We start from the raw sequence: 26,177 nt of genomic DNA, 5'->3' as shown, positions 1-26,177 counted from the left end.
TCACTATCCCTTAGGGTGCCAGAATGTTGTGAAATTGATTTGCTAGATTCATCTTTTTAAAACATTTTATCATACAATTATTTTATTGGATTCTGAAAAAACAATTAAAAAAATTAATTTTTAATAACTTCTAAATATAAAAAATTATAAGATATAGATATTAAAAAAATAATTGAAAAAATTCTAGCCGCCCAACACTAATCCCACGTTTTCTGAGATACCTATACGGTTGCATCCAATTTGAAAAAAAGTAACCAGCTCAATAGACGATTGCACCCATAGGCGTGGCGAGCAAGGAACGACGAGCATTCTATCGGTACGCCCTACTGTACCTGAAAAACCGCGTGCCCCGAGGCGATGCGCCGAAGCTGTGTAAGCCGGTGGAGTAGCTGATTAGGCGCTGCTTAGTCACCCGAACTGCAGCCTTGGACCCCGGCTCGTGGTTAGGCTAACTTTCCCGCCAACAGCCGCTTCATAATTTTTTTTTTTTTTTTAATTTTTCGATATACTTTGGTTTGCGGGTCAAGCGGAAGACTTCACTCTCTCTCTCTCTCTCCTGAGTCCTCGCTTAGCTGTCGGCGCTGCTCCTGTTTTACTTAAGCACAGAGCTCGCTGTTACTCCGCCTTCGGCCGAGCTTGAGGAATGGCGAGGCAAGTTTTATCGGTGTAAACCCTAGAATACTTCCATTGCTTAAAGATTTTTATGATTTTATCATTTTTGTTTTGGATTGTTTGGCAAACATAGGTGTTTAGGGAAAGCTTGATTGTGTGTTTGCTTTTATCGTGGAGGGTGCTATGAATAAAATGGAAATTTAAGCTTAGAGGGCTTTGCTTTGGAATTTATGAAAGTAAGGTTAAGGAAAAGACAAGAAATTAAAATATTCCAAGTCAATATCAAAATCAAGTTAAAAGTTGCTTGAATTTCATTTCTTTTCACTGTAATGTCATCCGAACATAGCCTTAGGAGCAGCTTGCCCCATTTTAAGCTATTGAAGGATGAAGGTTCTAAAAGTTATAAAGTTGGATTTGATGGCTTCAGTGTTACTTTTTAGTTATGACTTTGATATGGGTCATTGGAACTTAGAGGCAGTTCAGTGTTCGTATATCTACATTTTAAAATGTCAGTGTTATTGGGTTGCAAGTGTTCTCACTCAAATAATTTTTTTTGGGGAACTTTTGAGTCAATTAAGACAAATTCACAGGTGCATCACATACACAAACTTCAAACTCAAGATCTCTCGCTCTCAACAAACAGATCAAGATGAGCTGTCTCACTCAAATATTAATTGTTTTGTTCAGTCTTTGTTGGTCAAAAGATGTCAATGCTATACATATAACAATAGCTTGATTCAGTGTTATCTCTGAATTCCAGTACACCTGTATAAGATTACAATATTTTATATAAGCAATTGTTTATTCGATGAAAGTAAAATCACCTGAAACAACAACACTTTTTCTTGAGGCCCTTGCTACTCGAAACTACAGCAAGAGCGTAAGGTTTTGCTGTTGCGAAAATCATGAACATCTGCATTTTTTGTTTACCTGAAAATGTGGTAGTTGAAGATGGGGTTGGAAATTTTTATTTTATTTTGAATAGAGCTGAAAATAAATCAACGCTAAAAATGGAAAGACTTATGTAAAATAGAAAAGTTCTATTACAAATGGATTATTTGATAGACAAGAAATGCTACTCAATTTCAATTGCTCACAACTTTGGGTCCTATAAACACAAACAATCTGCATAATGCTTTCCTCATGTCTAGCTCATCCTACATAACTGTTCATCCTCCTTTCTTGGCTACGGTCATTCCTCTCCATATAGAATTTAATGGTATGAAAATAAGACATTTTGACAGTTTTTAAAGAAAAAAAAGGAGCTTTTGTGGGGCAAAGTGTAAGAAGGAGATTGAAGGAGGTAAAATGGGGGAGAAGGGATGTAAAACAAAAGGAAAAACTTGCATGTCGTGGATGACTTTGTCATTGGAACTATCGAAGAATAGAGATTGTTGATGGTGAAGTTTGCATATTGGATATGCCAACAATAAGAATGATTTGGGTAAATGCTATAAATGTTAGTGATCATCACAATTATGAATATGAGATTTGGGAGATAATAGTGAGATGTCATGACTTATAAATGCCACTCAATTTGAACATGTAGAGGTCTTTGAATTATGTCACACTTGTCACTTATGAATTGTTATCTCATAACAAAATAGCATAATATTATAGATTTTAATAAACCAACTAATTACCTTTTAGAGTAGGATAAGTGAAAGAGTAGTCATTGTTCAAAATGTGGCTACAAGTTTAACATCGTATATATGACTTTTTTTCAACTATGACTAGATTTTTAAGCTTCATTTTAGGTCCTCTATGATGTGTGGAAGAGATGATATTGTTGTTATTTTCTTATCTTTGAATGCCTTATTAATACAAAGGTATGACATTTGTGATTTCATCTTAGATCATGTCTATCCTATTTATCTTTTTCATGTAGCTCATGCCTTATAAAATGTTATTTTCCTTATGTGTAAGGGGCTGTTTGGTTGCCTGCAAAAGGAGTGTAAAGTATTTCAAATGCAGGAGTTTTGAGAATATTGATGTTTGGTTTGAAGTAAAACAAATATAATGTAAAATTTTTGTCATTTGGAATTCACAATCTAGTTCATTTTTGATGTATTTGGAATTCCTCATATTTGGGTGAGCTCCAAATATACTGAAAATTCATTGCAATTGTTGTTGCCTGCTGCCCGCTTCCACCATGTGCCGACCGTTGACCACCGCCGGCCACCCCGATTGCCACCTCCATCAGCCACCACAATCCTCTGCCTCCTGCCATCTCCCGCCGTCAGCTGTCGCTGAGCACTTCCACCAGCTGATACTATCGTTGCCCACAACCGCTATCCACCATCGCAGTCGCTGGCCATTGTCTACCACCACTGACCATGGTTTAGAAGCTTTAAAACACTATCCTATAGGTTAGGTTTAACTTAGGGAATTCATTTTAAGAAACTTTAGGGCATTTGGGGTATTTTAAGGTGTTTAGGGTTTGACCATGATTCAAGGTTTGACTATGGTTTGGATTGAGCTTCGGAAGTGTCTAGTTTTAACTTAGAACATTTATAATCCAATGCCAAGTTTTAGGGTGGCTAGGTTGACCAAGAAATTAATGTGGAAAGGCTTTAGGTCATAAAAGTATTTTAGGAAAAGTTAGGTCAAACTTGGTCAACCAAAGTTGACCATATCAAGCCCCACACCAACCCAACAATTAATAGTCGATGCAGAATGCAATAAGGGGATATTGAAAAATATTTTCCAGTACACTTCAATGCAATTCATGCCCTGTAAAGTATACTATTGTAAAACACATCATAACTTAAAATATTAAACACATGCATAAACTGTCCAAAGTTTCATTTCAAAAAATTTTCATGTTTAGAACAGCTATAGAAAAGAAATCAAAACATGTAAATTTTAATAGACTACTAACTTCCATCTAGACCTTCATTACAACAACAACAACAACATCAAGCCTTTATCCCACTACGTGGGGTCGGCTACATGAATCCTTTTTCTCCATTGTGTCCTATTAAAAGTCAAATTCTCGTTTAAATCTAATAAATAAAGGTCATTCCTAATATTTTCTAACCAAGTCTTTTTAGGTCTATCCCTACCTTTCTTAACATAAGTCAAATCTAATACCTCTACTCTCCTAACCGGGTCATCGCAAGGCCGCCGTTTTATGTGACCAAACCATCTAAGGCGACTTTCTCTAATCTTATCTTCTACTGGAGCTACTCCAACCTTTTCACGTATATGCTCATTTCGTATCCTATCTCTAAGGGTAAAGCCACTCATCCACCTGAGCATCCTCATCTCTGCCACACTTAACTTAGTATTACAATGACAAAAATAAATTTAAAATAACAACTAAATGTGGCCCTATTCTGGTTGAAATCTAGTTCATTTTTGAGATTACACTGCCTCTATAGCTTGTAGGCTTTATAGCCTGTAGGCCTTTTATCATAGCTCGTAGGCTTTTTTATATAAGTTACACTGTGGGTTGCACTGCCCCTACTTGCCTGTCACCTAACATGATATTTTCTTAGGCTTATCTAATTGTTATTTTTGCCTATATATGTTATTTGTCCCTCAACTATGTATAAGTTTATATATTCAAATGAATCAATATTGTTGTACATTATATAAGTGTATAAGAAAATTTAACTGGATGGTTTACATGTCTCAAATTAGAATTTCTTCCTTGTCAAATTTGGGTTTTACAATTCTTTTCTTATTAGAATTTCGTCCTTGAATTTCTCCTTGTTTATACTTTGTCAAATAATTGAGGGAATTTCTATCTTATATTCACTTCTCTTCTAGGTAGTCTCTTTCATTGATCAATGCTTCCATTTTATTTTCACATATAGATTTGTTATGCTCCTCATTTTACAAACATCAAATTCTAGATCTTCTCAGGTTCCTCTGAATATGTTAGTTCACTATGTATCTCAATGTCATCATGTGGAATCCTCCGATGATCATCTATCACTCACCCTTTAAGCATAAATATATGAAATATATTGTGTACATCAAACATATCTTGATGCAATAAAAAAAATACAATTAAGATTGCAAATAAAAAGTCTTCCTTAAAACATAAACATAACAAACTTACAAACATATAGCTTATATTAATTTAGAGAAGAAGGATACAAGTGAGGCGGGAACCATGGATAGAGAAGAAGAGCTTAGAAGTCCAAGATGAAATATAAGAGGAGAAGGGGAAAGAAGACTTAGCTCGTAAGCTAAAAAACCCACAGGTTTTTACATTCCAAATATTTTCACACCAAAAACCTTCTTAAAACAACAGCAAACAACCCCTATATATAGGGAAAAGTCAATAAATGCAGGAAATAAATACACCTTTTATCCAACCACTAGGAACACGTAAAAATAACAACAAAAGCTAAGGGACAACAACCAAGAGGGGGGAAATCGAAGTAAACATCACATAGGAATTCCAAACAGCACATAGGGAAGTCTAAACATCACACAAGGAAGTATAATCAGCACATACAACACCTAGGGAGTAGCAAGCAACACATAGGAATTCCAAACAACACAGGGAAGTCTAAACAACGCACAAGGAAGTATAATCAACACTTACAACTCTAGGGAATAACGAACAACACATAGGAATTTCAAACAATACCTTGATCGCATCAATTCTCCCATGGTGGAGAATTCTCATCTCTTGATGAGATCGCTCTCAAACTTCTATCATGCGCAGACTGAGCTATATCCAACTTTTGTGCAAGAACCGCATACCTTCTTTGAATAATTTCTTTTTCCTGATTAAATTGGGCTTGATGTTGACTCTTTCACTTCTCATATCTTTTAGCGCACAAAAACATTTTTTCTTCAATTTTGTATAGCTTATTCTGGATTGGATTGGTAGAATTTCCTTGGGACGGGACCCATTTGCTTGTTGGAATTTGGACTTTAAGATCACTTGGCTGATTTTCATCAAAAATAGATTCTATTACATCATGATTGTCCATTTTTATTTTAATTTTGTCTAAAGAAAAATAAAGGAAGACATTAAAACCTAAGCCTCTGATACAAAATTGATTCAATAAAAAAAGCACAATTAAGATTGCAAACAAAAAGTCTTCCTTAAAACATAAAACATAACAAACTTATAACCATAAATCACTTAAAATAGCAATTTGATGGTGTGAGGGTCCCCTTTTGTATTGATAGATGTTTATTTGGATGACTTGAATTTATCACTTAGCAATTGTATTTCCTACTTGATTGTATGTTTTTTAATTTAAATTTTGATTCCTTATATTTTAGTTTAGATTCAATTCCAAATGGCTCATTAAAGTTCAAGTTCTTATATTCATGTTGAGTGCAAGTCTGGTTCGAGTTTGAGTCTAAGTCCAACACTATTTGATCGAATTTGATTTAAAATTGATTTCATGTTTGAATTATGTTCAAATTAATTTCAATTTTTTTGTCCAAGTCACTTGTTGTTTATTGAAAATTTCGGCAGCCTCCCGGCATCCCCTCCCCACGAAGGGAGGTAGGGGAGGGCACTTGCCCTTTTGGCTCGACTCGACCAGATCAAATCGATGGCGAGGAGCTCGGTAGAGCGAATCAATCTCTTTAATAGTCTTCAATGATCCTTGTTGAGCACAACGTGTCGATTACGTGACTTATTTTAATTATAAAAGATATTTTATTCCCCATGAAATTCCGACAGCCTTCCGGTGCCCCTCCCCTCACAGGAGGTTGGGGAGGGCACTTGCCCTTTTTAGCTTAACTCAGCCGGATCAAATCGATGACGAGGAGTTCGGGAGAGCGGATTGATCCCGATATAATCTTTGATCCACTCGACCGGATCAGATCGACGGTCAAGGGCTTCGGGGGACCTAATCAACCCTGGGACTTCCTTCAAATCTTCTCCTGCTGTGATATTATTTGATTAATTTTATTTAATTTTATTTTGAATTATTTTTATTCCCTCGAAAATTTGGCAGCCTTATGGCGCCCTCTCCTTGTGAGGGGAGATTGGGAAGGGCACTTGCCCTTTTGGCTCGACTCGATTGGATCAAATCAACAGTGGGGAGTTTGGGGGAGCGAATCGACCCCAAAAAGAGTCTCAAGTCTTCAATCCCTCGGCCGGATTAGATCGATGGCCAAGGGCTTCCTTCAAATTATCTTGCTGTTTTGGTAATAATTTAAAAATTTCTTCTCCCCCTTTTTTATTTCATCTTATCTTATTGTAATATATATATATATATATATTACTATAAAATTTATTTTAAATATATTAGACATTTAAGAGTAAATACAAAATTATTAAAAATATTTTAAGACATTTCATTTTATTATATCAAATAATTATTTATTATTTGAATCATAATCATTCTCTCCAGTCTGAATTTAATTATGCTTAAGCTTAAATTAGGAGTGACTCAAACTCAACTTATCCATAGTAAAAGTAAAAAGTAAAAAAGATCAATGAATTAACTCGGTTCTACAACAGGCTGAAGAGCTTTAGTTCCTTACGGCTAAGGTCAGTCGTGTTGGATGCAAGCATATCGACGAATGCGGCAAGGAATAGGGTTGAGTTGGGTCAACGGTGATCGCAAGCCTAGATCAAAGGCTGGAGTTGGCAGGGCGGCTCAGAGATGGAGGCGACGATGGCAGGCCAACGAGCTCAGTTGGTTAGGGTAAAGCAACGAACGAGGGCACATGTACGATTTCTGGACTCTTCCCTTGCGTGCGTGAGTTTCTATGTGCGTAAGAGTTCTAATAGGGTGTATTTCTGTTTTGTGTCATGCGTGTGGGTGGTTACGCGAGGAGTGGGGAGCAGTTGAGTGTGATCGTTCACCGGTCGTGGGTCTCCAACAATTAGAGGTCAACAAAATGATAAATAACATTTCCAACTCTTTGAATAATTTTGGATGGCCCAATATATCTTGGACTTAGTTTTCTTTCTTGGCCAAACCTAGAAAAGCCTTTCAGAGGTCTAACATTCAAAAACACAAATTCTCCAAATTTGAATTCATTCATTTTATGTTTGTGCTCATAGTTCTTATGTTGACTATCTTGAGCTGCCTTGAGGCTATCCCTGAGCTATATTATTTTCTAACTAGTTTGATCCACCAATTGTGGCCCTAACAATTGTCTTTTTCTAACTTCCACCCAATACAGAGGAGTTCTACATTTTCTTCATACAATGCTTCATATGGAGCCATTTGGATGCTAGATTGCTAGCTATTACAAATAAGTAAATTCTATCAAAGGCATGCGATCTTTTCAGCTACAACTAAAATAAAAAACACACAATCTCAGTAAGTCTTCTAGTACTTGAATAACTTTTTCCAAATGGCCATCATTTTATGGATTAAATGTGGTACTGAAATTCAATTTAGTACCCAAACTTTCATGAACACCATTCCACAGTCGGGATGTAAATCAACCATCTTTGTCTGATGCAATAACTCTAGGAGTCCCATGTAATATGATAATTTCCTTAGCAAAAAATTTTTTTGTATAACAACTTGGCTCTCAGCCTTTCCCTACACAACTCAACTTTTCTACTTGCATTGAAAATAAATTTGTATTCCCTTTTGTATGATCGATTGTCCTCTTTATCCTAACTCAAAAGCTAGGGCCGTGCCTTCGGATAAGGATTGAGGCTTTATTGTACCATTTCACTTAATATGTCTATTTTAATTATGAAGACTTTTAAACAGTGTAAAATATTAATCATCATAATTTTGATTATCTTGGAAAGAATTAATAAATTTTAAGTTTTGTTACATTTCAAACTCCATAATCTTGCTAAATAATTTTAATCAAAGCATCCAAAGACAATTTAAAAACTTGCAAGGTTAGATTACCTTAAATTTGTAGCATTCAAAACTTAGGAATAATTTAAGCTTCTTTGATATGTATTCCATTTGTGTTTTAGTGCTTGCATTCTTATCTATAATTGGATAATAAGCCGTTCATCACTTTCCATCTTTTCGTGAACTCATCATCTTTCTTCCATAGGATTTGATATTCTAGAACTAGTATCTTTTACACTTGCATATGGTTTTACATATTTTGTGTTATTTATTTTTGTTTATCCAACTTTTAATATCTTTTCACATCACCCCATTAAAATTATCATAATGGAACACTAAATCATATTCCAATTACTAGCACGCATCTCTCCAATAAAGATAATTTTACCTCATTGTCAAACACCCTAGGGAATGTCCTGGGCAATTCGTAAGTAATGACACTCAATTGGGTGTACAAGGTACCAGTCTGGGCACCTAGAAAAGCACTTAGATTGCCTTATTTTCAACTTCACAATTTAAATTTCCAATATGAGAAAAAATAATTTAGTTTTTTTTTTTCATATTTTGTTTTTCATTAAACCAGATTTCAATATTTTTGCACTAGCGACTTTATTATGATTAAAACCTTATTCTTCAGATATTACGTAAATAACCTTATTCTTTGTTCCTAATTCTAAGATGAATTTGGCTTTAAAAACTATATCAATCTATGTTTAATGCTCCCATATATTTCCAAGATTTTATCAGTCTTTGGTTCATGAATGCATTGCTTCTATCTCGCTACTGTTATCTTTGATGACTAGCTGTTGGCAAAACAATATTCAAATTGCAATGAGAAGCAGATTCAAGGATATTTGTTGTAGATTTGTTGCTTCTATCTTGTTATAAATTTTTTTCTTTGAAATGTTCTGTGGGACTGTTTTAATGCTTATATATATAATGTCTTGTTATCTGATTACGACCTCAGCATAGCATTCAATTAATGAAGACTTCACCAAAAATATTATTCCTTATTATCTGTTCTTTATAGAGCGTGGCTTATAAATAGTCGTGGAATTGCCAAAAAAGTGAAGAATGCAGCCCTCTATTCTAACTATCAAATCAGAGACCTCGGAACTGAAGCAAATCGTGAATGTCCGAATTGCAAGTATGTTATTGATAATAGTGATGTAAGTCTCCTTGATGCCCATTCATTAGTTTTTGAACTTTTTCACATTCTATAAATGGTATATAGCTACAAATTGGTGGTTTCTTTCAATTCATCCCATTATAGAAGAACATTTACTTATTTGCTAATTCTTTCAACAGCATTCTTCATCTTGTCTTCTAACTATTTAAATTACACAATTATATAACTAAAGCTAAATGAATTTGACAGTAAAAATTAAGTGTGCGTAAGTAATATGCTACACAAGGTTAACTAGGTGTATGGTTATATAAATAAGATATGCATATGTGATGTAATGGGCAAGCTCAATCAAAATAGATTCACACAACAATATAAGTTATATCAATCAAGTTTCCTTACACCAATGTTGCAAAGACATGCTAGGTAATAGTGATATATAAAATAATTGTGCAAGCAAAGAGAGCTTTAGATAATGGGAGCACTTAACATAAATTCAACTTTATATGAGTAAACACGTGGATATGTATATTACTTATCACAAGAATAATTAATCTAGGCAATTATAAATATGTAAACAGGTACAATGTAAGTAATATGAAGCTATGAAGAATTAAACATATGAAAGATTTTTATGTGATTCGGCCTCCCAAAGTCCACACGTGTCCATGCCCAGCTACCAATCCAAATAGGATTCTACTAACTAAATCAAAAGCTTTATTCAATGGGGTAAACCCTCAAGTAAACCAAGAGAAGAAACTTAAGAAAAAGTATGTGTTTCTAATACGCACTCAATAAACAATCAAACAAATATATAAAGTCAATTACATAAGAGTATTGTACAACACAATTTTTACATCTAAGAAACGAAACATTGGCAGGTGAGTTGTCTTCCTTATACAACTCAATTATAATTATTTATTCGGCCCGTGGGTATTCAAGCTTCGGCTTATGATACATCCATGGCTTCAATTTGGGGTTCATCCTTTGGTTCATCATTCTTATAGTCGAGTCTCATTGGCCCATATAACTTCTTAAATTTATTACTTATACTTGAAAAATAAAAAAAGAATTTGATCCTATAATTTAAGTATTAGGAAATATATAAGATAAAAATATCATCACATAGGTTGCTTAGCATTAAAAGTATCAAGCTAGCTTCTATTATATTGGTCATGCCTGTATAGTACTTGTAAATAGGGCATACAAACAAACTTTATTAGATGATAATAATTTAATAAATTTTTTTTTTAGACATGTTTACCTATATGAAAAAACACTTATAGGTAAATGTCCCGAATACAAACAATCCAATATATAATATGTCAAACATCTAAATCATATGCGCATAAAAAAAAATCTGGTCTTAGGATGCTTCGATGGTTGTACATCTAAGCATGTGCTGGCTTGTATGATCTGTCATATTATGATTAGATATTTTGTTTAATTGTGGAATAGGAAGTGATTTAAATTTTAAGTTAGGAGTGGTTTCACTTTAAGTTATAAATAATGTAAACATGTTATTTGATTTTTAGACATGTTTAATATTTTTAGAGGGTTATGAAGAATACATGGAATAATCATTACTTGTTTTGAGGCAAGTTTGTGTCATTGAATCTTAAAATTCAAAGATATGTAATTTCAAGTTTTGGGGGTAAAATGATCCATCTTTATATAAAAAAAATTTATGCATATTTTAAGAATTTTAATGAATTTCATTAGTGTTTAAATATGATAGAAGTGTTTGCTTAATAAAACAAAATAAATTGCCTCAAGGGTTGACTCAGGATTTGATGAAGTTCGGTTAATTAAGACAAATTTTAAAAGATATAAGCTTCTGATTAAGGCCTTGTTTGGGACGGCTTTCTTACTGCTTCTTAAACATCTTTCTCGTATAAAAATTTAAATTTTTATACTAGAAATATGTTTTAAGAAGCAGTAAGAAAGCCGCTCCAAATGAAGCCTAAAACTATAAGTTTGAGTTTTAATTGTCATTAGGGATGAAATCACTTGTTTTGACTAGGTGATGAAATTTTAGAGTTTGGGTCTAAATGGATAGGTTATCTATTTGATTGGGTCAAGTAGGTGGGCCTTGACTTTGAGGCCAAATGCAAGGGAGAATAGATTTAATCTTTAGCTTTTTGGGCTAGGGATTGGAAGATTTCCTATGACTTCGATGCTATAAGGAAGATGAGGGATTTCCTAGGACTTTTTAGCTCATAGGAATAAGGGATGATTTGTAATTTTAGGATTATAAATCAAGAAGAAGTCATTGGATTTTTGTAACTTTGATGAATTTTATTTGCTTGGCTTGGGTCAAGCAATGTTGGGAAACTATGATTAGAATTCTAGCTTGTGGTGAAAATCTGTTGGAGAATTTTTGTTGTCCTTAAACGGATTTCATACTTTATGATCGAGTACAACATAAGAATGATGATATATTACCCCGAATGGTAAAAATATCATTTTCTTATGAACTCAATGATAAAATTTATAATTTAACAGAGATTCCCTCATTCAATATTTGGTTGAGTGCGGTTTATTTATTTTGGGGTATAGATATCACATAGGGGCAAGCCCTTATGGTTAATTACATCTCAAGTTTTGGTGCTTAAGAATACTTTTGATTAAATTATTGGTTTTCTTTTCTTTTGAAAGTCATTTAAACATTAAATTGCCTAAATTTTTGATTTTTTTAAATCTATGAAAGTTTTGTTTGAAGGGTTTTGACCTTTAAGAATTTTAAGGAAGAATCAACCATTAAAAAAGCGGACGAGGCATCCGCATTGAGTCGTGCCTCTAGTCGAGGCGGAAGTCATGTGTATCGGGGCTTACGCCTCAAACCATCCAGCGAAGCCTATAATTTTTCGCACGAGGCGTACGCATCAGAGCGTAATGCCTTGAGGCAGTACGAGGCACTGCCTCGAATTTTTTTCCTTGGTATATATGTAAATACGATGCAGTCGATTCGTGTCTGCGTATAGGATTAGGGCTTCCTGTTAGAATTGAAAGACAAACTGGAGGCAAAGTTGTGAGGGAAACAGCGAAGCCGTGAGGGAAGGAGACGAAGCCGTGAGTGCAGGAGACGAAGTCGGAAGGAGGCGACGCAGGAAACGAAGCCAAAAGCAATAACGGTTTCGAAAGCAGGAAACAAAGTCGAAGTTGTGAGTGCAGGAAACATTCAGGCCTCAGTTAGGTCGGAAGAGCAGGTGAGCGGTGTTATTGGCCTTAACTTTGACGTGCAGTAACGAAAGCTTGAATAACTTCTGATTCAGCTTTCTTTCATTCGTCCGCTCAGTACATGCTCGGTATCGAACAGGTACATGCTCGGTACCGAACAGGTACATGCTCGGTACCGAACAGGTACATGCTCGGTACCACTCCGTTCATGCTCGGTACTACTCCGTTCATGCTCGGTACAGAGCCAGTACTGCTCGATACCGAGCAAATACTTGCTCGGTACCGAGCGGTACATAATCGGTACCACTAGGTAAACGTTCGGTACCGAGCCAGTACCGCTCGGTACCGCTCAGATTGAGCATATACAACAAGCAGAATTCTAAAATTACTCTTTTAATAAAATTTTGTTCCGGGGGCGCTCAGTATTAAGCAAGTCGAACCCTGCTAGGGGGCAGCGCCCCCTTGGACCCCCGGCAGACCGGTATATTATTGTGTTCATGTTGTCTTATTATTGGTAGTACAAATAATTGTTAAAATCTGTCCTATCTGATGTTGATTATTTATTTCTATAAATTATTAGCATGACTAGTGGCACAAGAAGGAAAGATCCTGCATGAAAATATAGAACTCAAGTTGAAGTGTCAGGCGAAGGTGCAAAGAAGGGATATGTTTATATGAAATGTAATTTTTGTGAGAAACGCATAACTGGTGGCGTCAAGAGGTTGAAGGATCATTTAGCCTGCACTCATGTCAATGTGGGACCATGTGCAAAAGTACCTGATGAGGTGAAAAAGGAATGTACATATTATTTAAAGAAGTTTGCCACCACAAGGAGGTCACACAAAGAAATATGGAAGAGATGATAGGAAACTCTTCTTACCATAGATCACAACATGAAGGTTCCAGTAGTGGAAGCCATCTAGTTTCTTCTAACCGAGGCACTCGGGGTCCTATAGATAGATTTATGATAAATATTGATGACGAGGATAACATAAACACTCAAGATCTTCAGCCTCCTACAACTACAAAAGAACTCAGGAATAGAGTTTGTTTGGATATCGCCAGATTCATCTATGAAAATGGGATTCCATTTAATGTTGTTAGAAGTCTGTCATGGATCAATATGTTACGATTTGTTGGAAGCTATGGAAGAGGACTACAACTTCCAAGCATGTATGAGCTGAGGACTTGGATGCTGAATGAGGAGGTTAAGACAACTTTAATAATGGTGGATGATATTAAGAAGACTTGGATTGAGACAGTAGTAATAATAATGTCAGATGGTTGGTCAGATATTCGACACAGAAGTATCATTAATTTCTTGTTCAATAATCCATATTGAACAGTTTTTCTCAAATCAGTAGATGCTTCAAGCTTTGTAAAGGATGCACAATTATTGTTTGAAATGTTGGATAAAGTTGTGGAGGAAGTGGGAGATGTCTTAGTAGTACAAATTGTTACTGATAATGCAAGTGCATACAAAATTGCAGGGAGAATGTTAATGGAGAATAGGCCTCACGTTTATTGGACTCCTTGTGCTGCACATTGTGTTGACTTGATGCTTGAGAGGTTAGGACAGTTGCTTCAATATAAATCAGCCATATTGAATGCCAAATATGTTAGTAAGTTTATATAAAATCATTCTTGGGTACTCAGCTTGATGAGAAAATTCACTAATAAGGAAATTATTATACCTGCTGTTACAAGATTTGCTACTGCATATTTAACATTGCAGAGATTCAAGGAGTTAACCTTTGGAAGCAATGTTAGCTTTTGACGAGGGATAAAAGTTCATGGGCCAAAAAACAAGAAGAAAAATAAGTTAAAAAGATTGTTATGAAAGAAGATTCATTTTGGCGCAATACAAATTATGCTTTGAAGACAACATGACCATTAATAAAGGTGCTTAGAATGGTTGATGGTGAGAGGGCACCGGCTATGTGATTTATTTATGAAGCAATGAATAAGGCTAAAGAAGACATTACAAAAGAATTGGGAGGTCAAGAAAGTGCTTACAAAAAAATATGAAATATTATAGATAAAAAGTGGGATCGACAATTACGCCAACACTTACATGCTGCTATTTACTATTTAAACCCCCAATTTCATTATGATAAGGATTTTCATGTTGACAAAGTGGTGAAAATTGGTTTGTATGCATGTATGGACAGACTCATTTCTGAAGAAGACTACCTCAAAGTGAATGATCAACTTGAGGATTTTCATTTGAAGAAGGGAATGTTTGGATTTAGAGTAGCACAAGCATGCTACAAAACACGATCTTCTGGTATGTTTAAAGTTTGTGTATTTATAATTTTAATGTTAATATTTATGTTCAAGTCTTCTACTTCAATCAATATTCATAAAATATTATGTTGGTCTTTATGTAGAACGTTGGTGGGCTCAGTTTGGAGATGATGTTTTTGAATTGAAAGCTTTTGCAGTTAAAGTTTTTAGCCTAACGTGTTCGGCTTCTGCATGCGAGCGTAATTGAAGTATCTTCAATCAAATTCATATAAAGAGAAGAAATCGATTGATGGCAGATCGAATGAACAAATTAGTTTATGTTATGTTTAACAAAAAACTGAAAGATAGACATTTCAAATTACAGAATCAAGGAAATATTGAGAATGAAATTGACCCTTTGCTTGTTGATGAGTTACAATATGATGATGAATGTGTTACTCCTAAAAATGCTGATGTTTCTGAAGTTGAAGCAGAAGAGAAACTCATGTCAATGAAAAAGACAATGAAGCAACTACCCAAGTATATAAAAGAAAGAAATAAAGTGAGATTGGAGCTTCAAAAAAATTCAAAGGTATTCTTATATATAATAACTTATTTTGTATGTTACTATTGTTTCATTTTAGAGCTAATAAAATATTAACTGATATAGAAGATAAAGGAAAAAATATAATAGATGAAAAAGAGTTTGAGGATGACTTTGACATTAATTATGAAGATTCTTCTAAAAACAATCAAAGTGATGATGAACTTGCTTTGAGTCTTGATCGTAAGGGGATGTTTTATTTTTAAGTGAGTTTATTTTAAATCTTGTATTCCAGTAATATTATCTTAAAAAAAATCTTCAAATTCATAGTTGACATAATATTTTGTTATTTTTTGTCATTATTTATAATTTTAAATTAATTTATTTTAAGCGTTTTGAGGCTTACGCCTCGATTCGCCTCGAGGCTTACGCCTCGCCTCGCTTAGAAAAAATGCCTCGATTTCCGATTTCATCTTTTAAAACGTTGGGAAGAAGAGATCAACTTAAAATAAGATTTTGAAATGAGAGTCAAAGGAGGTGAAGTAGGAGCATTTGATTTTGATAAATCTCAAAGGTGCTCAGACTAATCTATATTGGGCTTTATATTTTTGAACTCTAATTTTGTTTGAGTTGATCATTTTGATTAGAATGTTGGGGTTTATATTCTAACAACACATGTTAAAGGAAATGCCCTGAAGGTGAGAACTTGTATGGTGATTGAAATCAACCATTGCCTCGGATCCTAAAACTATGGTGAGGACTACCGAGAGGTAGTACTTCGAACCTAAGTTTAACGGAATGCAAAATAGACTTCCAAACTACGCCTCACATAAGGCATAGCTAGCCCGACTCCTGGATTTATTGCCCTGCTTGGAAAGGGCTACCAGCTAAACCCACCTAGTCGCTTTTAAAACTATGATTTTGGTCTCAATGCATATGAAGAGTGAAAGGTTATTTTTGTTTAGGTAGTAGGGTTATAACTTTACTTTGAAACCAAGATGCCTAGTTATGATGGGTATGCAGAATGCTGACTTATAAATGCAGATTTTTTTTGATATCTAGTTCTTAAGTGAAGGCTTTTCTACATGAGACACATTTTGGTTATGCATGCTCAATTTAAATTTTGGAAAGCTTGACTCCTTGAAAGGGAGCCATGTAATTTTCTTTCTTATTCAAAAAATTATGAAGCCTAAATTGATTTTAAGTGATTTACATTTTAAAGGGTAGAAATCTTAAATTTTCCCTAAGATTTTACCGTATCAAATAGTCCTAGCCACCCCAAGCAAGACAAGAAAGAAATCTAGAAAAAAATATGCTTTTCTATTGCTCACCCAATAAATAATCAACACATGCTTGTATATATAAATCAAATGCAAGAAATGTAAATAGAGTCCAAATTATTACAATCAAATTTGACAGTTGAGTTGCCTGCATTATACAACCCAGTCAAATTTTAATACAGATTCTACTTATGAGGGTCTTCAAGCTTTTGACTTCTGAATGAACATTGAGCTTCACCTTCAGCAGGTACATCATTCTAGTTGACTTCTTTTGATCCAAACCCCCACAAGTTTTATTACATCCTAATTCTATCAAATACATATTTGAAAAGAAAAAGACTCAAGCCTGCAAGGCAATGGATTAGTAGCAGTTTATATAGGGTTGAACGTTGAAGTCTACTCTAGGGTTTATTGTAGGCGACGGAATGAATGCAATACCATAAGCTTTAGGCTCTCAAATGAGAGCAACCTGTTGGAAATCTCTTGATTTCTACGAGTTTGCGATGTTTTTAGCAAGTGTGTGGGGATTTGGTTTGGGACGGCTTTTTTATTTCTTTCTAAAACGGAGTTTTAGTACAAAAAATAAAAAAATTTGTACTAAAACTCTGTTTTAGAAAGCAGTAAAAAAGCCGTCCCAAACGAAGCCTTAGAGCTTGGAGAGTGTCATACGCATGTTCACCTGTCTAAATTTCAGAGATATACCTTACTGAAGCTAATGTTCTGTGAATTTCGCCCCCAGTGCTTTTGTTTTTATGAGACGAAAGCACTTGAAATGAAAGGAAGCCCGCTGTTTGGGAAGTCGCCTCCACCAACACCTCGCTGGAGTTGATATTCTACTATCTCTGCCCATTAATTTTGAAAGAAGTAAAAGCACCAGCACAAGTTTCAGCTACCCTCTTCACTTAAAAGCCTAAGGTAAATATGATGAAGATCATCTCAACCACTAAATTTTGGAAGGCAAAAACAGCATCTCAGCTATTCTCTCCCAGCCCAATAGCCACACCCTCTCAATTTCCCCTTGGATGCATGCAGAAAGAAACCCAAGCGCATGTAAGCCTCTCCCCTCACTATTAATTATTCTATGCTCTAGAGGCCAATCATAATGCATCACATCACCCCTTCGCTCGATACCGCCGCTCGATTGCATTCTAATTGGTCTACGGACAGTGTTTTGCGTCCGACCTTCGCACAAAATAATCTCTCCTCCCTTGCAGTTCGGCCCAGGTGCACGCGAGAAGATGCTCGGATTTACTCCAGGATACCCACACGCAACTCTTAGGTCGCAGGTGTCCCCGCCCACCTCGGCTTGCTCTTAGTTATGGAAAGTCGAAGAGAAGTGCTCTCTTGGTCTCGCACTTGTAGCTAAGTTCTCAAAGCCACAAGGAGCTTCCCACTCTTTGTTGCTGAAGATGCTGTAACTGATAATGAAAAAAGCCGCTCCTTGCCCGTCTGTACTCTATCCTTCGTATGGACAACAGGAAGAAAGCCCCCAAGCCCTTTTACTCTCAGCCGCTTGGTTTTCCAAAAATACTCGGATTTGTTGCAGTTATGATGGGCTTGGGGTGCTGGCAGATGCAGAAATTGTCGGAAAAAACAGGAGCTGTAGCGGATTTTATTGTCTTTAAGGTAATCACAGCATTTCATTGCCATTGCCTGATTTAAAATGGTTGCATTAGGAAATGTTGAATTGATTGGGTTAGGTTAGGCTTGATTTGAGTTCAATCTAGGTTCCGTTAGACTCAATTGAGCCGCTTTGGTTCAAAACTTGAATCAGCAGTTTAAAAAATACATAAAAAATTAAATCAAATATAAACAAATTGAAAACGCATCTAAATTTATATGTGATTTTTACTAAGTTTTGTATGCAAAAGTTAAATTGTATTTCATGGATAAAATAGTTTTTGGCAAATTTTAGGATAATTACCATTTTAGCATGTGAGGTAGTTTGAATTTAAATAAGGTATATATGATGATTTGTGTAATCGAATGTCCATATGTTGTAAAAATACTTTTATGATTTATTTTAACCATTTTAAAGATTGTAAGAATTATTTTGAGGTTTTTGGTAATGCTCATATTCAATCAATACATCTTTAAAACACCTTAAGAAAATTAAGCAGATAACCTGGGCTGCTGATCTTGATAATTTTTCCACTTTAATCTTAATATCATTTCACCTCTAGACCCATCTCTAAATGTTAAATATTACATGCATTTGAAGTGATCATCTTGATGATTGCTATTGATTGTTGAAGTGATCATCTTGATGAACTTATAGAGAATAATTTGCAAATAATTAGACCAATGCGTAAGTTATATGTTTAATATATCTGTTATCATCAAATCAAATAATGAGATACTGATATGTGTATGCTTGGCATATTTCAATTTTCACATGTATCATCCTGTCAAATTGCTTGGCGAATGAAATGCATAAACTCGGAAAAAGTATCATGCAAACTTGGGCATGTCCATACTTCGTAAAAATTGACCACATATCTTTGGCCCATCCCAGTAAAATTAATCTTGTGTAACGTTTAAGTTTGATCGCAATTATTTATCCATTTTAAGAGATCATGGCTAAAGCGTTCATGTGACAGTCGGTGGAAGCAGCTGAAACATGTTAACAGAAGTTACCCAAATATGATCATACCTATTTGCCTTTTTCTACAGGTTTCTTTGGATTGGCCTGGCCTTCCTGCGGGTGTAAAGTTTGACCCCACTGATGTAGAACTTCTAGAGCATCTAGCAGGAAATGTTGGGGCTGGGATGTCCAAGGCCCATATTTTCATAGATGAATTCATCCCAACACTTGATGGAGATCAAGGAATTTGCTATACGCATCCTGAGAATCTTCCTGGTAAGAAGCTTGCCAAGGTCCTTTCTACATTGATGCTTAGTATTTGAAGAGCAGTCACTACACCTTTTTATATTCGTTAGGTGTCAAAAAAGATGGAAGTAGTGCTCATTTTTTTCACAGAACATCAAATGCATATGCAACTGGATGCAAGAAGCGCAGGAAGATACGCAATGAATATAGTGAGTCTGAAGAACGTGTTAGGTGGCACAAAACTGGTAAAACCAAACCTGTGGTAGAGAGTGGTGTTCTGAAGGGCTGGAAGAAGATTATGGTTCTATACAGAAGTTTGGGGAAGGGCTGCAAGCCAGATAAGGATAATTGGGTGATGCATCAGTACCATCTTGGGACAAATGAAGATGAAAAAGACGGGGAATTGGTTGTTTCAAAGGTTTTTTACCAGCAGCATACAAAGCATGTGGGTAGCGGTGAGGCTGAAATATTACCTGATGAATTAGATAGTTCAAATATTAAAAACTGTCCAAGAACCCCAAAAACGACTGCACCACAGCCACCACGCTTCAAAATGAATTCGTTACGTGAAGCTGATCAACACGATCATCTTCCCTTGCCAGTTCAGGTATGTGCTATCCTTTTTGTTTTCTATCTTCGTCTAAATTACAATGCTGCATTGATCCCCTTAGTTAATGTGTTCTGTAGATTGCCGAATATTTGAATTAATTGCACGCTTGAAATACACTTAAGGTAAGAAACATGCAGTATTGCTGCATCTTTAACTTCAAATATTGCAAGCAACTAGATTTCCAATGCTGCAACTGTATGAGTTAAGACAGGATAGCATTTACTTGAAAGTAATATGCATTCCTTCCTTTAAAGCAGAAAAACAAAATGAACTAGGAAATATTAACCTGAGTACATCTTCAGGAGAAACGTCCAGAAGAGGAATCAATGCCATCACCATTTCCCATTATCTGTCTTAAGGATGAACATAATGGCTCTGCTTGTTGGGCTGATGAATCTCAAGCCATTCAGGAACCTGAGACAGAGAAGATTTATGAGTCGTTGTTATGCCATGAAGTGCTTTTTCCTTTCACTAGCATTGGGGGATCATCTCCACAATTTGACCATCTAGAGATTGCTGATGGCAATAAAGAACAGCTTAAAAGAGATGCGAACACAGATGACGGGTTCTCTTGTCTTGAGGACATAGATATTGACACTCCATCAGACTTTCACCTTTCGGTAAGAGTTCCAGTGCTGTTTTTTGGGAGCCTTGCGTCTATTGCATTCTAATTCAAATTCATATATGAAATAAGTGTTATGTTTTTGTTTGATTGTTGATGCTTCTAAAAATACTATGACATTGAGATCTAAATTGAATCATTAGAAATGGAAGGTTTTGATGAATTTTTTATTCTGCTGTATGAATATCACAGCGAAGTGCCATTTTATTATTAGCCATATCACACGTGGCAACTGTTCATTCGCCACTAGAGTTACTTAGAATAGGCCTGTGTTATTTCTTATCCTGTGATTCTATATAAAGACCACTGTACACCTCTTTTGATATAATGAAAAATATAGTTTCTTTATCCTCTGTTTCTTTCTTTGTTCTGGTCTTGGTCCGGTGATTTCTACATGGTATCAAGAGCCTAAAGCATCCTTCGGTTCTTTGAATGGCTCAAACAACAGCCACATCAATGGCCACCTCCACCTCCCCTCCATCTCCAGCTCCGGCGGACATCTCCGCCAATCTTCAAGATCACTTCTCTACCACTGCTATCCCATCTTCGCTTAAATTCTTGATGCAAACAATCAAGAATGTTATCACGCAACCTCTCACCTCCGACAACCACGCCCTCTGGCGATCGCAGGTCGTAAAACTGTTTCGTGCAAATGGCTATGAAGGATTCCTAACTGGATCTACCAGCTGCCCTCCACCGCTCATCCCCGACACCTCCGGCCAAACCATCAAAAACCCGGTACACGACACCTGGGTACTCATAGATCAAAATCTTGCAGCCGCCCTCTACTCTGTAATCAACCCGACTATACTTCCCTATGTTCTTTCTTTAGACCACTGCGTCGACATATGGAAAACCCTTGATCTTAGGCTACAATCTTGCACAAGATCAAGAATCAGTCAACTGAAAAATGAACTCCACTTTCTTTCCATGAAAGAAAACTCCATGACTCAATACCTTCTTGAAGTCAAAACTAAGGTGGACGCTCTAGCCGCCGCAGGTGCACCAGTCGAGGTCGAAGATATTATACACTATACACTCAATGGCCTCCCCAACAGCTACCAAGCCTTCAAGACCGCCATTTGTACCAATCTCCGGTCGGTAAGCCTTGACGAACTTTATACTCTATTATGCAGTGAGGAACTGAACCTGGCGCACGAAACATCCAAAGATCTCCGGGCCCTCCAGCTCAATGGCAACTCCACAGCGTTGGCAGCCAGCTGCGGACGTGGCCGCGGTCGTTCCTCCTCGACTCGTGGGAGATCCTCCAATCGCCCCAACTATAATACCACCACAAACCGCAATACCAAGCCACCTAGACCACAAATTACATGTCAAATCTGCAGAAAATTCGGTCACTCAGCCATAAAATGTTGGCATTGACACAACGAGGACTACAACACCGAACCTACGTCAGCGCTGTTCACTTCTCCTTCTCAAGTTGGCTCCAATGAATGGTTCCTTGATAGCGGAGCCTCCGCTCATCTAACCTCCGATCCTACGCAGCTACAACAACCACAGCCATATCAAGGATCAAACCAAATCGTTCTCGGCAATGGGCAACAGCTTCCGATTCAAAACACGGGTAAAGGTATCTTGCCGATGCCATCAGGTAGTCTCCAACTAGCAAATCTAAATCTCGTCCCGAATCTTGCGTTTAATCTTATATCCGTCCATAAGCTTACTACTGACAATAACTGTCTGATTACCTTCTCATCCAACGGCTACGAAATTAAGGATCGGACGAACCACCGGCTTCTTCTCACGGGTCATGTTATTGACGGCCTGTATCCTCTTAAAGCTGCCGGTCATTCAAACAAACAACTTGCTCTTCTCTCCGTTCAGCACATACCAGATTTATGGCATCGCAGACTAGGCCATCCTTCTATTCAAACTCTTCGGCTAATCACCAGAAGTCACAACGACATTGTTATTCCTACCAAGCTTAATAACTGTAATTCTTGTAAAATGGCTAAAAGCCATCGGCTACATAAGCCGCCGTCTCAAACTACTTCTACTTCCCCATTCTTTTTAGTGCATTCCGATGTATGGGGATCGTTTCCCGTGGTCTCTCCAACCGGATTTCATTAGTATGTATCGTTTATTGATGATTTTACTAAAGTCACATGGATCTTTCCTTTAGTTTATAAGTCTGAAGTTTTTACTAAGTTTCTTGATTTTTCTCAGCTTATATATCGTCAATTTAACAAAAAGATTCGTATACTTCGCACCGACAACGGAGGGGAATACATCAACAACAAGTTCAAAACGTACTGCAACTCGACAGGGATTATTCATCAAACAACATGTCCGTACACCCCATCCCAAAACGGTGTCGCCGAACGAAAACACTGCCACCTAATTGAAACAACCAGAACTTCGCTACTCCAAGCCTCGGTCCCGCAACATCATTGGGTGGACGCTCTGCTAACAGCAAACCATCTCATTAACCGCATGCCTTCCCGGAATACTCAATCCAAGTCACCATATGAACTCCTATACAAACAAACACCTGATTACAAACACCTTCGGATTTTTGGAACTCTTTGCTACCCGTGGCTCAAGCCACATTCCTCAAATAAACTCTCACCTGTCTCTAAACCTTGTGTTTTCATTGGGTATCCTGATTCTCAGAAAGGGTATAGATGCCTTGACCCAATATCTAACCAAGTCTATACCTCTTGCCACGTTATATTCGATGAATCCATATTTCCGTTTGCTTCACTGTATCCACCAAATTCAATCCACTCCACCGCTAATCTCTACACACCACCACTGCTTCTCGTTCCAACATCCACCCCGTGCACTCCTCAGCACAGCACACCTCATATATCATCCCATAGTAATTATACCCCTCCGGCACCTCAAAATACCAACACCAACTCAACAGAAGTCATTACTTCAACTTGCTCGTCTCCTCACCCGAGTTTATCTCAACCGGAACACACTTCACCCATTATACCCACGTCCACCCATCCCATGGTAACCCGGCTGCGTCACGGCATTTCAAAACCAAAGAAAGTATTCAATCTGGCTCACTCAGTTCAACACATCGAGCCTACTACTTATCTTCAAGCAGCCAAATCCGAGCACTGGCGAACTGCAATGTCTCAAGAGTTTCAAGCACTCATGGCTCAAGGAACATGGGAACTAGTACCACCGCATCCTAATCAAAATGTCCTCGGCTCAAAATGGACGTTTCGACTCAAATACAATGCGGACGGTTCAATCCACAGATACAAAGCTCGACTTGTCGCCAAAGGGTACGACCAAGAACATGGCCTTGACTACACCGAAACGTTCAGCCCCGTCGCCAAAATAAGTACTATTCGGGTCTTCATACTCATTGCTTTACACTACCAGTGGGACATCCAACAACTAGATGTATCCAATGCGTTCCTACACGGTCATCTTTCCGATCTTATATTTATGAAACAACCTCCGGGATTTCAAGATTCCACCTATCCGCACTATGTCTGCAAGCTCAAGAAAGCACTATATGGTTTAAAACAATCACCGAGGGAATGGTATGCTACATTATCTAATCACCTTATCAAACTCGGCTTCAAAATCAGCAACTCAGATCCCTCTCTACTCACCTATAAATCGGGTGACACTCGGCTCTACATACTTATTTATGTCGACGACATTCTACTCACAGGTAATTCTCAATCCGAAATTAATAATCTTTTGTCTAACTTACACTCTGCTTTTCAGATGCGGAATCTTGGATCCCTCAACCAATTTCTGGGCATCCATGCTGTTAAAACAAACTCAGGCATTCTATTACACCAACAGCACTATGCCAAAGCTATCGTTGAACGTGCTGGGATGACTCAATCCAAGCCGGTCTCTACTCCAATCGCTTGCAAGATTACAACATCATCCACCTCTCAAGAGCCCTTCTCCAATCCTCAGCTATACCGACACATAATCGGTTCTCTACAATATCTCACTCCGACGAGGCCGGATATTCAGTTCGCTGTTCACCAGTTATGCCAGCATATGCAACATCCACTCAATCAGCATTTCGACGCACTCAAACGTCTTCTTCGGTTCATCAATGGCACCACGAACACCGGCATCCAATTCCACTCGCAGGACCTCACGCTACGCGGTTATGTAGATGCCGACTGGGCAAGCAATTCGCTCGACCGCAAGTCTATCTCCGGGCATTGCCATTTCATGGGAAACTCACTCATCTCATGGCAAGTTAAGAAACAGAATACAATCGCCCGCTCATCTACAGAGGCGGAATATCGCGCTCTTGCGTTCGCCACAGCCGAAATTATATGGCTTCGGCAGCTACTTGAAGATTTTCACATCCCTCAAACCAACCCCACCGTCATATACTGTGACAACACCTCGGCCATTGCACTCGCCAACAATCCAGTTTTCTATGCCCGGACCAAACACATTGAAGTTGACTGCCATTTCATTCGAGAACATATCCGGAACAAAATTATCACCGTCCACCACATCTGTTCCGCCGATCAACTAGCCGACTTCTTCACCAAAGCTCTTCCTACCACCAGGTTTCAACTAATGGCAAACAAACTCACAGCAGCCTTGCAACCGCAAGTTTGAGGGGGGCTATTAGCCATATCACACATGGCAACTGTTCATTCGCCACTAGAGTTACTTAGAATAGGCCTGTGTTATTTCTTATCCTGTGATTCTATATAAAGACCACTGTACACCTCTTTTGATATAATGAAAAATATAGTTTCTTTATCCTCTGTTTCTTTCTTTGTTCTGGTCTTGGTCCGGTGATTTCTACATTTATCATATACTTTATAGTGTTGATTGAATTCTAATTTAGAACAAATGGTAGAATTTGTAATTCATTGGGCTCTCAAAAGTTTTCTTTCAATAAGATATATGCCGTGCAATACCAGTGGCATTTCAAAATAAAAGTACTAAAACGACTCTGATCTCATCCTATCTCGCATTAAGATTTCTTTCTAAAAAAATTAATATTAGCATTAATTGGGTTCCCTGCGCTTCAGGATTTGCAATTTGGTTCTCAAGATAGCATCATGAGCTGGTTGGACCGCATTTGATGGTTGGCATGCAGCTTACATTCTGGAATAGCACGACAAATCATTTGATTGAGGCCAAGTTTTGAGTTCCGTTCAGGATTTCGATGATTCTCTTTAAAAAAAATCCGAGGTCCAATTTTCCTGGTTCAATGCTGTCATAAACTATCAAACTCTCAACTATACAGCATCTTAGCTGAGAATATCATCTAGAATTAAACTTTGTAAAAAGGCATTAGTTCTTTTGTTGCTAGTTGCTCGATGAGAAAAATCTATTGCCTTTGATTTCTTGTTTTGTAAATTATTGGCTCTTCCAAAAAATTTTCAGATGTCAGGCTGCAAATGGTT

General features: G+C 37.0%; 1 protein-coding gene across 4 annotated transcripts; it reads left to right on the top strand.

Moving 5' to 3' along the window:
• Window positions 1-256: 256 nt before the first annotated feature.
• LOC110098358 (SUPPRESSOR OF GAMMA RESPONSE 1) lies at window positions 257-25,524 on the top strand. Of its 4 annotated transcripts, XM_028691664.1 has the most exons (7): window positions 257-442; window positions 9,403-9,541; window positions 17,468-18,354; window positions 19,402-19,588; window positions 19,669-20,165; window positions 20,471-20,788; window positions 24,508-25,524. In XM_028691664.1, exons 3-7 carry the CDS (start codon window positions 18,196-18,198, stop codon window positions 25,375-25,377), a joined length of 2,031 nt encoding a protein of 676 aa, XP_028547497.1. In that variant the 5' UTR covers window positions 257-442; window positions 9,403-9,541; window positions 17,468-18,195; the 3' UTR covers window positions 25,378-25,524. The 4 variants fall into 4 exon arrangements, with proteins under 4 accessions (XP_028547497.1, XP_028547503.1, XP_028547502.1 ...); XM_028691670.1 differs by lacking the exon at window positions 17,468-18,354 and having other exon boundaries at window positions 258-442; window positions 9,403-9,519; XM_028691669.1 differs by lacking the exon at window positions 17,468-18,354 and having other exon boundaries at window positions 258-651; window positions 9,403-9,519.
• The last annotated feature ends 653 nt before the right edge of the window (window positions 25,525-26,177 follow it).

This window comes from Dendrobium catenatum, unplaced genomic scaffold (assembly GCF_001605985.2).
Source record: "Dendrobium catenatum unplaced genomic scaffold, ASM160598v2 fragScaff_scaffold_156, whole genome shotgun sequence".
In the NCBI taxonomy this organism is placed as follows: Eukaryota; Viridiplantae; Streptophyta; class Magnoliopsida; order Asparagales; family Orchidaceae; genus Dendrobium; species Dendrobium catenatum.
This window is presented reverse-complemented; position numbering and strand designations above follow the sequence as displayed.